Source organism: Lontra canadensis, unplaced genomic scaffold (genome assembly GCF_010015895.1).
Source record: "Lontra canadensis isolate GAN:19392208 unplaced genomic scaffold, GSC_riverotter_1.0 scaffold142, whole genome shotgun sequence".
In the NCBI taxonomy this organism is placed as follows: Eukaryota; Metazoa; Chordata; class Mammalia; order Carnivora; family Mustelidae; genus Lontra; species Lontra canadensis.
Genome location: NW_022631136.1, coordinates 1,739,552 through 1,754,355, shown reverse-complemented (window position 1 = coordinate 1,754,355; position 14,804 = coordinate 1,739,552). Strand labels below are relative to the sequence as shown.

At 37.3% G+C, this 14,804-nt stretch overlaps 1 protein-coding gene across 1 annotated transcript in view; it reads right to left on the bottom strand.

Annotated features, from left to right (window-relative positions):
* SNX27 (sorting nexin 27) overlaps positions 1-14,804 on the bottom strand; it is a 61,848-nt gene that overhangs the window by 36,658 nt on the left and 10,386 nt on the right. The window contains 1 exon segment of the mRNA XM_032843709.1: positions 2,781-3,012. Within this exon segment, the coding sequence (XP_032699600.1) occupies positions 2,781-3,012 (232 nt within the window).

Here is a 14,804-nt window from a genome sequence, read left to right as displayed (position 1 = left end):
TATAAGCCTCCCTGCTCATCAGGGAGTGTGTTTCTCCCTCTGACCCTACCTCCTTCTCATGCTCTCTCTCAAATAAATAAAATCTTTTAAATAGATAAAAATTTTTAAAAAGGCAAGCCACAGCCTGGGAAAAATACTTTACAAAACACCTCTCTGATAAAGGACTCCAAATACATAAAGAGCTCTTAGCAACAAAATAAGAAGATAAAAAACTTAAGTTTTAAAATGGGAGGAGCGCCTGGGTAGCTGAGGTCATGATCTCAGGGTCCTGGGATGGAGCACTATGATCAGCTCCATGCTCAGCAAGGAGTCCACTTCTCCCTCTTCCTCTACCCCTCCCCCCACTCATTCTCTCATGCTCACTCTTTCTAATAAATAAATTTTTTTTTAGAGATGGGGGAAAAAGTTGAACACTTCAACAATGAAAATGTAAGAATGGCCACTAAGGACATGAAAATAAGCTCTGGGGTGGTTCAGGGGGTTAAGCATCTGCCTTTGGCTCAGGTCATGATCCCGGGGTCCTGAGATCAAGCCCCACACCAGGCTCCCTGATCAGCAGGGGAGTCTGCTTCTCCCTCTCCCTCCCCTCACTCCTGTTCCCTCTCTTGCTCCTCTCAAAAAAATAAATAAAATCTTTGGGGAAAAAAAAAAAGGTTGGGGGTGCCTGGGTGGCCCAGTCAGTTAAGCATCTCACTTCTGCTCAGGTCGTGATCCTGGGGTCCTGGGATTGAGCCTTGCATGGATCTCCCTGCTCAGTGGGGAGTCTGCTTGTCCTTCTCCCTGTCCTCTCTCTCTTCCCCTCCCCCCAACTTGTGCTCGCACTCTCTCTCTCCCTCAAATAGATAAATAAAAACTTCAAAGAAAAAAAAAAGGTTAAACTTTCATTTACAATATGACCTTGCAATTCCACTTCTAGCTACTCAAGAGAAATGAAAATATACATCTACATAAAGCCCCATATATTAATGTTATTTCATGGTTTAGTCATAATAGCCCCAAACTGCAAACAACCCAAACAAGCATCAAAAAGCCACTGGATAAACAAATTGTAGTAAATTTATTCAATTAAAAATTAACTGCAATTAAATGGAACAAATTACTGATATATGCAACATGTATCAATCTTTTAAAAAAATGAACAAAATGAACAAAGCCAGATACCAAAAACTACTTATTATTTTATATATATATATATATATATATATATATATATAAAATATTATTATATGATTCCATTTATTGGACATTGAGAAAAGGCAAAATATACTAACAGGAAGCTGATCAGTGGTCGACAGCGGTGGTGTTATAAGGAGAGGACTGACTGCAAAGGGTCACCAGGGAACTTTCTGGGGTGGTGTAAATGTTCTGTATCTTGATAGTGATGATGGTGATTGTAAAACTATGTACATTTATCCAAACTCATGAAACTGAACATTTAACCTGGGTGAATGTTAATGTTGGTAAATTATGCTCAATAATATCGATTTTCTTAAAAGGGGTAATTAGTAGTTTCATTCCTTTTCTAAAGTCTACAGAGGTTCTAAAGGTCTCAGGTAATTCCCAAAAGGTCTCAACATCGAATCTGCTCTACTTTTAGGAGCTGACCTTGATTTCTACTTTTTATATGCCTTGCAATTCAAAGTATAGCACCTCCAAAACACAAAACTCTAAACTTTGTGAATAAGGCTTTGAGAATCCGTAGACCAGGCTGACATAAACTGTGCTGTGCTATATGGATTACCATCACCAGCTAAATTAAAGATGCGGTTGAATATTATTTGATCCTTCTGAACTTTTCTGGCTTCTCTGCTTGCTTTTCTTATCTCTCCACTAAAAAGTATTTACCATAAATGTCCTGTGGCTCATTCCTACACAGGGAATAAATTCCAGTTTCAAAGACTACAACTTTAGTCCAGCAGTTCACCTTGAAACACATATGGTCTGTTTGCCAATATCTAACAGAACTCACTGCACTTTCTACAAAGAATAATGAATTTCTCATTATTTCAACACTCCCCAAATAATCAAAGGCAAATAAAGCATACCTCAGTCAAGAGAAAAAATAAGTATATTGGGCTACCAGCCCCTACCAGGTTTTGAGGAACAAGCAAGGCACTCAAAAAAGGGGCTGGCACATATCACCCAGAACTCAAGATGGGCTTTCCTGCACATCTACGACAGTAACAGGTTGACAATATATAGAATAGTGCATGAGAACTGTAGTCAGAGTACACTTAGGACCTTGCTTTTTAATCCAAGTTAATCATTCAACCAGTATCTCCAAAGAAAACGAAAAAGAACAAAATGTAGAAAGGAGTGCAGGGCACTTGTAGGTTCTGATGTGGACAAATTCTGTATTACCCAACTGTTTTAGAAAACACCATCTTTTGAAATTAACCTTGCTCTATAGCTCTACAGAGTCAATAGTAAGTGAGAGACTGCTATTAGCAAAGATATATGGCAACCAATAAAAGAACAAACAAGTCAACAAAACCAACTTAAACACGTTTACAAAACACCAGAATGCAAACTTAAAACTGTCTGGAAAGAAAGTGGAATTATACTAAAACAGAAATAGAAATCCTCTCCATTACTGTACTTTACTCCCTGCAAAAATCATAATCAGTATCTTTTATTTATGTATGAACCCATCTTGCTGGTAGACAAACTGATCAAAGTTATGGTGATTACTTCTAATGCTCTAATATATATCATAAATGACAAGATCGAGGGAAAATAAAAGCTAAATGTTTTGAGGACTGAGTTGAGCTGACACTCACCACAAACTTCTCACCATTCTGCTCCACATGTTTGTATGTGGGGACCGATATGGGTACTGCTTGCTTTTCCGTATAATCATAAAATGATTGTCCCAACGAGTCGTCACTGGGATCTAGGTTATCTGCCTCATGTGGAGGTACAGATAACACTGTCAAGATCAATTCCTTCTCGCCTGCTCGGATCAGGTCCACCACCTGCTTGTGTGTCGCCCCCTCAACATTCACGCCGTTCCTAAGGGGAAAAAGGGAAAAGAAATCCCATAAACCAGAAGGGTCCAAACACCTTGTATCTCCACCCTCCTGCCCCCACTGTCATGCAGTATGAACCATAAAATCAAGATTAATTTGGTTCTAGAAAAGCTGTTATTATTTTTATAGATCATAACATGAAAAAGTATTTGTGAACTTATGGCAGGGAGAAAAAATGGAAACAGGTGAGAGGGCCTGCCCTTCCTCTATGCTAGAATCCCACACAGAGCTTCAGGAAAAGCACATGGTGAAACTGCAGAGGAAACAAAGCTTTCAAAGCTAATTTCCTCATCCTAACCAAGCATGTATACAGTACATTCAAAACGCCTTTTTTTTTTTCCCAAAACGCCTTTTAATAATACTGCCATTTGAACTCTACTTAGTTCTTTTTAAACCTCCTAAAATTTCTGTAAGAAGAAATTTTTTTTTTACAAAATGCATTCCTTTAATTTGTAAAGACTCAAAAGTATGACTTAAAATAATTTTTATATTTTTATCTGATTCTATCCTGTAACTCCAAATCAGTCAATTTAATTTTCCTTTATACCAAGTTTCATCACCTTGGGAGTTAAGTGGTATATATTTTCATATAAATAATTTCTTTTATCACTTGGTTTTTAAAAAGGCAATTTTGAAATTTCATTATCTGAACCAACTTTTGTCCTCCCAATTACATCAATTATTCTCTCTTAGCATTCTATCTACTCTTCTTTCTGCTCTGTGCTATCTCACTTAAAGCCCTGTGTCGTCAGTTCAAACTAAAAGAACCTACATCTAAAGTTATATAGTAAATCAACCTACTCATTCTTCTCCCTGCTTCACTGGATAAGAAGGCTGAAACTAGGAAAAGTACAAGGTTTGGAAGAACAATAATTTTGTCAAGAAAGATGCTGAGTGTCACAAAACTCACTCAGCAAACTGAACTACCTTTCTACGATGCTGACCCTGCCTGCTGTCTCAGCAAAAACCACAAGGCAGCTAGCTGAGCTGGAGGTTCCCTCCATGGCTATCTCCCAAGAGTTAAGAAACAGACACCTGGCCTTTACTCAGTGTGATAAAAGCTTATCTACTCCCTTTAGAGTTAAGCTCTTTTTCAGTTCCAAACCATTAGGATTTTTCCTTCCTGAAAATGATGCTAAGTTTAGTAACAAGCCTTCCACAAACTTTCCAGTCACTGGAACTATCTCTGTCAAACTCTGGTATCTGAAACATCCATTTATATAAACAGAACAGGCAGGAGATCACCCTGCTAAACCTCCTACCTTTGGGTTTAACAATCTAATCAGTAAATTCAGCACTCTAGACCTTTCACAACCTAAAGTCTAACTTATACACACACACAAAAATTCAGTAATTTTACAATTGGCTAGCTATAGAAAAAAATAAAAGCACCCACTCCACTGATGGAAATTTGGGCTTTTAAGATTTGGATCAGGTCAAACTAGTAATCAGAAAAAATGATCAACTCTCATCACATAGCCAGATGGTAAACAGAGAGAAAATGAGCTTTGAAGCTATGGGTTCAAATTTTTGGCCCTACCTTTACTGCAGGCACTGGTCTTAACTAAGTCATTTAACCTTTCTTAGCATTGTTTTCTGCATCTGTAAAATGGGGACAATAATAAGCCCCTAAAAGGATTGTTGTGAGGATTACTGTAATGAAACATGTAACTCGCTAGGAACACCACCTGAATACTTGCATTAGAATGAAGTATTGGGTGCCTGGGTGGCTCAGTGGATTAAGCCACTGCCTTTGGCTCAGGTCATGATCTCAGGGTCCTGGGATGGAGCCCTGCATCGGGCTCTCTGCTCAGCGGGGAGCCTGCTTTCCACTCTCTCTCTGCCTGACTCTCTGCCTACTTGTGATCTCCCTCTCTGTCAAATAAATAAATAAAATCTTAAAAAAAATAAAAAAAGAATGAAATATTGCGACACTGTTGAAGAAATGTTGGTTGAAGAAGAAATGGAAACCTAAAGTTGGGAATTGTCAAAGGATTTCATCTAATCTTTAGCCTTATCAGTAGTTCTATGAACATGTTTTGCCGGTAGAAGAAATTGAAAAGAGCAAAAATTTAGAAATCAACATAGAAAACTTCATCTACCCTTAGGAATCTTAGCTTATTCATGAATACCCCTAAAAAAATTTTTTTAACAAAGTAGGGAAAACTCACTTTAGAGACTGAACACCTTGGATACTAAAACAAGATTTTTATGTTAGTATAAGCAATTTTATGAAACACACATTTATGAAAAAGTTTAACTATACTAAAATCTTATTTTTCAGCTCCCCATTTTTTTCTCCTTTAAGGTATCTTTAATCTGGGGTATTCTGTCAATAGGCTTGGTGAACACCTATATCATTTGTCTATAAAACTATACTTGTGCATATATGTATTTTTCACCGTGAGTATGGGGTGCACTGCTTCCACTGGCTTTAAAAGTTCTTAACCTTTAAAAGTTCTTAACCAAAAAGGTGAAGAACTACCGCTTTCAATGCACACTTCCACCATCCATTCAGTTTTCACATTAGAATACACTGTTCCTGGGTCACTCAAAAAACAAGCCCCGAAAATCATCTGGGAAACTTCAGTAGGGCTTATTCCAAGAGCCAGGGAGCAAGAAAGCTTGCTTAAGTTTCAATTCTTTATCAGAAAGACCAAGCTTCAAATTGGCTATCATCCCAAAAACCTCTTTCAAAAAATTAAATAAATAAATAAATAAATAAAGACAGGAACGAACTACCACTGTCACATTCTAAACATACTTGCTAATGTTTATTTGGTTCTACTAAAAATGGAATGTTATACATTCCACAATTTAATACAAGGCTGGAAATTCCTTCATTCTTCAGAGAATGAAATGAGGTCAGTAAAAACCGCAGGATGTTTAATTTCAAAAAGGATCCTCCCTCCTCAAGAATTAAGAGGCCTCTGCAATTATAAAAATGTTTATGATACCCTCTTTTCCGCAAGAATGCCACCATACCAAGCTCAAAGTGTGGCCCAATTTGGACAATTCTAAAGACATAAATGTAAACTATAAATTCTGCAATAAAGGAAACTTCCAACAGTTGACTTCTGGTTCAAAGCATGGGTTTTAGAGTCAGAGAGACTTGGGTTTGAGTAACACTTGTGCCATTTAACAGATGAGACACTGCTAAATTATTCAATCTCACTGAACCTCAGTTTCCTAACCCATAAAATGGTGCTAATAATACCTAGCTAACAGAATGAGAACTAAAGTGAGATAAAGCTCTAGAAGACGGTAACTACTCAATAAATGACAGCTATTCATGTGATAGTATTTTTATCAGTTGGGCAAGCAGGTTAGTAGCATTTTGGCCTCCTGATGACACAAATCCTTTCTATCACCAATCTCCCTTGCCTGTCTTCTGTCTTTGTAATAAAATGTATTCATTTGAAAATAAATGATTGAGCTCTCAACCTATGCTGACCCATCACAAGAAGGGAAATCACCTTCATAATAGCACTGCATCAGAGAACCACCACACAAAAGTAACTACTGCCCAATGGGTCCCACTCATCTACGTTCTTCCACAAAGAAAGGGAATAGCTCAACCACACTATCAAAACATTTTCAGCAGGTATGTGATTAAACAAATTCAGCAAAATGTTAATTATAAAATTTAGGTGGTGGGTATGCAGGTATTCAGTGTGCATTTCCTTCAACTTTTCTGTATGCTTGAAATTTTTCATAATAAAGCATAAGGGAAAAAAAGGCTAGTAAAAATCTCCAACAATCCACAAATTTTGTTTCTCTGGATAATCAGATATACCTAAAACGTACTTTGTGTTTTCAGCATTATAAAAATATACCTAATAATTTTAATAAAATTCTCATTTTTTACATAAGACCAAAATCTGGCCCTATCAGAGGCCTTTAGCTAGCTAAGGGGAGTGGCTTTATTTATTTACTTTTTAAAAAAGATTTTATTTATTTATTTGACAGAGAGAAAAAGTGCACAATAGGCAGAGCAGCAGTCAGAGGGAGAAGGAGAAGCAGTTTTCCCACTAAGCAGGGAGCCCCACGCTAGGCTTGATCCCACGACTCTGGGATCCTAACCTGAGCTGAAGGCAGATGCTTAACCAACTGAGCCACCCAGGTGCGTGGCTTTAGATAAGACTTCGGTTCAACTAAAGTAAGCCAACAGGGGAAATTATAAAGCTAATATAAACACTCTGAAAAGCAAGGGGGAGAAGCTCTAAATAGTCAGGATTTGTATAGGAAGGTGTACATACTGAAGGAAGCTGTACATACTGAAACTAAATATGGATGGAAATATGACAGAGCCAATCACTAAATGTACCACAGCAAGGAGCCATTCTGTGTGGTAAACAGAATATTATCTTGACAGGACACCCCCCCGCCCCGCCCATGACATTCACGAAAAGTAATTAAAGGGCAATTAGTCCCTTGGAGACAGCCTGTAAAAAAACAGACAATAAATTCCTATAACTGCAAGCAATATGACATAGATTTCAATTATATTGATTAAAACACAGTGGCTACATGCCCACAAGAATGGTTAAAATAAAAAAGAGGATAAAACCAACTTTTGCCAAGATATAGAAGAAATGGACTTCTCATACACTACTGATGGGAGCACAAAGCAAAAACAATCTGGCAATTTCTTATAAACAACTGCTGTTGAATGTTCACTGAGGCTTTATTCGTTAACAGTCCAAAGCTAAAAACAGCGCAGTATCTATCAAAAGGTAAACAGATTTTTAAAAAAACTGTGGCACACTCATGCAATGGACTCTTAACTGGCAATAAAAAAGACCAAATTACTGATATCCACAACAACATGGATGAATCTCAAAAACACAATGAGAAAAAGAAGTGTAACAGAAAAGGGTCTGTGATTGATTTGATTCCATCTATTTAACTACCAGAATAGGGAAAACTATTCTACAATGGTAGAAATCATTATCAGTGGCTATCTAAAATGTTTGAGAGACACTTCTTTTGACTTTTCATTGGTTCATTGCCCAGTTGGTGGGTACACCAGACTATAAAAACAAGGGGACAGGTAACTACTGAATGCAAAGGAGCACAAGGAAGCTTTCAGAAATGATAGAAGTATTCTGTATCTTGACTGGGGTGGTGGTTAAATGGGTCTATACCTCTGTCAAAACTCAAACTCTGCACTTAAGCTGTGTGCATCTGACCATATATAAACCTCAATAACACTTATTTAAAAATAAAAATTACTGGGGCATCTGACTGACTCAATAGGTGGGGCATGTGACTCAATCTCAGGGTTGTGAGTTCAAACCTCACGTTGGATATAGATACTTAAAAATAAAATCTTTAAAAAATAAAAATAAAAATAAATCTTTAAGCAAGTGATTCTTGATCTTGGGATCGTGAGTTCAAGCCCCACTCTGGGTGTAGAGTACTTAAAAAATTAAATCTTAAAAAATAAAAATTAGGAGCACCCGAGTGGCTCAGTCAGTTAAGCATCTGCCTTCGGCTCAGGTCGTGATCCCAGCAGAGTCCTGGGATGGAGCCCCACATCATGCTCCCTGCTCAGCAGGGACTCTGCTTCTCTCTCTGCCTGCTTCTCCCCATGCTTGTGCTCTCTTACTCTTGTTCTATCTCAAGTAAGTAAGTAAAATCTTTAAAAAAATAAAACTAAATAAAAATTATTATACAATATCCTCATTTATAAATGTGAAATAGGAGTCCATCATCAGAGTGAAACACAATCCTTATTCTACTTTTAGATTACTCTGAATAAAGACATTGAAGTACATCAAGCAAATGGATCATACAATTCTTTTTCCAGTTGTTTAGTTTTAGGATTTTATTTATTTGAGAGAGAGAGAGAGCGAGCATGGGATGGAGCACAGTGGGAGGGAGAGGAAGAGAGCATTTCTAGCTGACTCTCCACTGAAAGCAAGACCAATGCAGAATTCAATCTCACCATCCTGAGATCACAACCTGAGCCAAAACCAAGAGTCAGACGCTTAACTGACTGAGCTACCCAGACACCCTGGACCAATATTTTTTTTTAAATATCTGTAAAGACTACATGCAACATAACATGGAAAAGTTCTTATATTATGTTAAATGCAAAATACTGGGTATTGTGTTTATGAGTGCATAAAATATTTTTGCCCAAGAAAAGGCACAATGTGTAAAATATGAAAATAGTTTAGAGTGACGAGAACTATGAGTAGTTTTATTAAAATTTTACATACCTATTATTTCTTCAATTACACAAAGCTTTTTAAACCTCCCTACTCTGTCCACAACGTATCTTTATAGAAATTGGATGAAGACTCCAAGTTGGAGAAAAACAGACCCTTGACACATCAGAAGAGAGACACTTCTTTTGACTTTTCATTGGTTCATTGCCCAGTTGGTGGGTACACCAGACTATAAAAACAAGGAACTAGGGACGCCTGGGTGGCTCAGTTGGTTGGGCAGCTGCCTTCGGCTCAGGTCATGATCCCAGCGTCCTGGGATCGAGTCCCACATCGGGCTCCTTGCTCGGCGGGGAGCCTGCTTCTCCCTCTGCCTCTGCCTGCCATTCTGTCTGCCTGTGCTCGCTCTCTCTCCCTCTCTCTCTCTGGCAAATAAATAAATAAAATCTTTAAAAAAAAAAAAAAAAAAAAAAAAAACAAGGAACTACTCTACTGAAATGTGAAGATAAGTCCTTCCTAATTTGTAGTTAAGGCATCTGACTGGCTTAGATTGACTCCTTTTCATCTAACTCTGCCTCCTCGCTATCTTATTTAGGCAAACAATCAAGTCAGGGAATATGTTTATTGACTAATTGTCTTAGCAATCAGGCTGTACTTTGCCCTTAAACTCCTGAGATAAGAGATTCAATCACATGTAAGCCGAACATAGCCAAAAGAAGTGAAGCTTGGATGCATCTACACAAAATTACTATTCTGGACCACTAAATAAATTTTTTGTAATTTGTTTCAGAAATAATAACATTTTGCATCTTACATTTTTAAACACCTTACTGACAGGAAAAGAGAAGTATAACTAGAGAATGTAAATGGCCAAAGATTTCTAAAATGTTTGAGCTTTTTCCAATAAATAGCAAAACTTGCCAACAATTTAAAAAGCGCAAAATTATTATCTCAATACTTTTTTAAGATTTTATTTATTTATTTGAGAGAGAGAGCACGAAGGCAGGGAGCAGGGCAGAGAGAGAGGGAGAAGCAGGCTCCCAGCTGAGCAGGAATCCTGAGATGCAGGCCTCCATCCCAGGACCCTGAGATTACAACTTGAGCCAAAGGCAGAGGCTTAATGGCCTGAGCGACCCAGGTGCCCCACCTCAAAGCTTTTAATGTTAACTTACAGGGAAAATGAGATGATGACTACATAAATAGGTAAAATCCTTCTGAAAAGCAATTTTACAGGTAATATGCATCTAAAGTTATTAAAATGTTCCTATCTTTTCAATTAAAATGGCATTACTAAAAAATTTATCCAAAGGAAAACATCAAAATAGGAGCTCCAAGAGAGTAAGAACTTACTAATAACCTTTGTATGTGGACCACTCTCAAGTATGTTGAAAGAAAAAATGAAATATTCCTAAACAAAGAAAAAGATTGTTTCCAAATTTCTGTTCTTATTTAAAAAAAAAAAAAATAAGAGGGGCGCCTGGGTGGCTCAGTGGGTTAAAACCTCTGCCTTCGGCTCAGGTCATGATCCCGGGGTCCTGGGATCGAGCCCCGCATCGGGCTCTCTGCTCGGCAGGGACCCTGCTTCCTCCTCTCTTGCTGCCTGCCTCTCTGCCTACTTGTGATCTCTGTCAGCCAAATAAATAAATAAATAAAAATCTTTAAAAATAAAAAAATAATAAAAAAAAAATAAGAGGGATGAATAGTTAAAATTATAGCACAAATTAACTATAAAGCAATCATTTAAAATTACGGAGATGAAGAAAATATTTGAGCCAATATTATGTTAAAAAGTGGATTGTAGGGGTGCCTGGGTGACTCAGACGGTTAAGTGTCTGCCTGAGGCTCAGGTCATGAACCCAGGGTACTTGGATGGAGCCCTGCATCAGGATCCCTGCTCAGCAAGAAGCTTGCTTCTCCCTCTTGCTCTACCGCTCCCCTTGCTTGTGCTCTCTAGCTCTCTATCAAATAAATAAATAAAATCTTATTTTTAAAAAAGTGGATTATAAAATGCAACTTCTAAAAGGTAACATAGGAGACAAGCTAGGGTATGGCAAAGAGATTTTAGGTACAACAACAAAAATATGATCTAAGAAAAAAAACTGCTAGGCTGAACTTTATTAAAATTAAAAACTTTTGCTCTGTGAAAGATACTGTTAAGAGAATGAAAAACAAGCCACACCCTTGGGGTGAAATATGGAAAATGCATATCTGATAAGGGACTTGTATCCAAAATATAGAAAGAATTCTTAAAACTCAACAATAAAAACACAAACAACCCAATAACAAACTGGACAAAAGATATGACACCTCACCAAAGAAGATTTACAGATGGCAAATAAGAATATGAAAAGTGGGGCACCTGGGTGGCTCAGTGGGTTGAATGTCTGCTTTCAGCTCAGGTCATGATCCCAGGCTCCTTGAATGGGGGTCCTGGGATGGAGCTCCCTTGCTCAGTGGAGAGCCTCCTTTTCCCTCCCCCTCTGCTGTTCCCCCAGCTTGTGCTTTCTCTCTCTCTCTCTCTCTCTCTCTAATAAATAAATAAAACCTAGGGAAAAAGAGAGTATGAAAATTTACTCAACATCATTCATGATTAGAGAACTGCAAGTCAAAACAAGATACCACACACCTACTTGAATAGCTAAAATCCAAAAAAACTAATGACACCAAATGACGATGAGGATGTGGAACAAGAGCAACTCACTCATTGCTGGTGGGAATGCAAAACAGTATGGCCACTTTGGAATACAGACTGAGATAGTTCCTTAAAAAGCTAAACATAGTCTCAACCATAAGATCTAGCAATCACACTACTAGGTATTCACTCAATTGACTTGAAAGCTTGTACTTACACAAAAACCCACATACAAGCGTTTTATACCGGCTTTATTCGTAATTGCCAAAACCTGAAAGCAACCAATATATCCTTTTTAAGTGGATGGCTAAACAAAACTGTTTATCCATCCAGTCAATGGAATATATTCAGCTATAAAAAGAAATGAGCTATCAAGTCACAGAAAGACATGGTACGGGGGAGAGACCTTAAATGCATATTGCTAAGGGAAAGAAGATAATATGAAAAAGCTATATACTGTATGATCCCAATTATACAACATTCTGGAAAACGCAAAGATCAGTGTGTTGCTGGGGTGTGGAGAGAGGGGAAGGATGAATAAGTGAAGCACAGGGGATTTTTAGGGCAATAAAACTATTTTGTATGACACTGTAACAGCACAATCACGACAAAATACATTTGCAAAACTTATGGATATTTAGAACATTGAGTAAACATGAAGGTAAGCAAATTAAAAAAAAAAAAAAAAAAAAAAACCAGCTAGCAGGTTGGGAGAATCCCAGACTGTGACAAGAGAATCTAAACATATTTCAAATGTATTTTAAACAACCTCACTGAAGGGGATGGGGGAAAAGGTACAGACCTAAGTAACTGTAATGAATTCTATAAGATAAAGGCAAAAGGGACTGCACATAAATACTATACTCTAGTCGATAAAATTGCTTCCCCAAGGTACAAGTTAACAACTGCTATACATGTATACTGGAATTAAACAATTAAATAAATGAATGATGAACATGGGGAACCAAATTTCTCACCTTTGAAGTGGAAATGCACAGATCTGCAAGGGAGAGTAACCAAAAAATCATATGGTAATGGAGTAAAGCTACAGTATCAGTAAGAACTCCTGTTTAACTTAATACAGATAAGGATGGTTACATATAGAAATATTTACAAATATGCATATATACAGGGGCTAATATACACACATATATTCTTTTGTTGTCAACTGAGAGGACCTGAAAGAAGTTATACCCTGGTAGCTACCACCACATCTAGTGCCCAGATCTTGCTTTCTAATACCATTCCCCACTAAAAATAACTAGGACCCACTGGAGAAATGGCTGATTCTAGGATTGGGCATGAAATACACAACATGAGCCCAGAACCTTTTGTAGTGCCAGAAAGTAAAGAAGTGCTCAAAAACAAAACAAAACAAAACAACCCAAACATTAATTGGGGGGGGGGGGGAATGGCAAAAGGCACAGGGGCCAACTGAAAAACCAACCAATGGTCAAAGCTAGAACAACTGGAGCAATAAAATAAAGCAGTATTAGATTATAAAACCCATATTATAAGTATCCATTGAGCCCATAATGACATAAATGACTGAATAAATTTATACATGGGGGAGAAGAGGCATCCTTCTCCTATGCAGAACAATTCTAAATAAACAGATACTACACTCTAGAGGGGAGAAGTATAACTCCCTACTCCTTAAGTGTAAGCTATGCGGGGTGTGACTCCTATCCAAAGGGTACAGTAGGGGAGAGGGGCTGAGCACGACTTCAGCCAGATGATCAACATCACACATACTGTTATTATAACAGTATGTACTCCTCACTTGAACTAATGAAAATGGTACTTTACCTCTATAATATTTCTCCCCCCAAAACAAAACCCCAGTCTAATCATGAAAAAAAAAAAAATCAGACAAATTCCAATAGTCAGGCATCCTATAATATACCTGACCAATACTCAAAACTGTCAAGGTCATCAAAAGGTCATCAAAAACACAGAAAGACTTGAGAAACTGTTACAGCCAAAATGAGCTTTAAAAGACATGACAACTAAATGTAATGTGGTATCCTGGATGGGACCTTGGAACAAAAAGTCATTAGGAATGTGAGCAAACTATGGGCTTAAGTTAGTAATAATACATCAATATTGGTTCCTTAATTTAAACAAAAGGACAATCATGTAAGATGTTCAAAAAAGGAAAAATTATATGGCTGAGGTGGGAGAAGGATATATGGGAACTCTGATTTTTTTTTGTAAATCAAACTGTTCTGGTAAATAAAGTATTAATTTTAAAAATTAGATTACAAAATATATATAACAGTACGATTTCAACTTTATATAAGATGCCTACATAAAAGCCAAAATACCAAAAGTAGTTTTGTTAGGATGATAAGATGGGGGATTATTTTTCTTTTCCTTAGTCTCCAAATTTTCTCTAACATATTACAATACTTTATAATTAAAAGAGTGAATTTTATGCCACTACACCTTTCTCTTTCTGCCTGCCTCTCTGCCTACTTGTGATCTTTCTCTCTGTCAAATAAATAAATAAAATCTTTAAAAAAAAAAAAAAAGAAAGAAAGAAAGAAAGACTCACAGACCGGAAAGAAATGGAGAAGGGACTGTGAACAAATTAAGTGATTATCTGTACCCTAAACTTGAAATGAGAAACGATTCTACGAGTTATTTTGAGTAATTTTGAAGAGCCTCGGGGAGCCTGCTTCCTCCTCTCTCTCTCTGCCTGCCTCTCTGACTACTTGTGATTCTGTCTGTCTAATAAATAAATAAAATCTTAAAAAAAAAAAATTGCTAGTAGCCATTATAGTTTCCCTAGTCTAATATAGCTTCCCATGTACACTACTATTGCTGAGAACCAACCCCCTCAGTTACTGAGCAGTAAATAAAAGTAATCAGTTTTAAATCATTTCCCAACACCAACTCAGAAAGTCTGAGATCTGCTGTATTTTGGACCCTTGCCTTCATGGCCAATTTAAATGGAACCCCCAAATG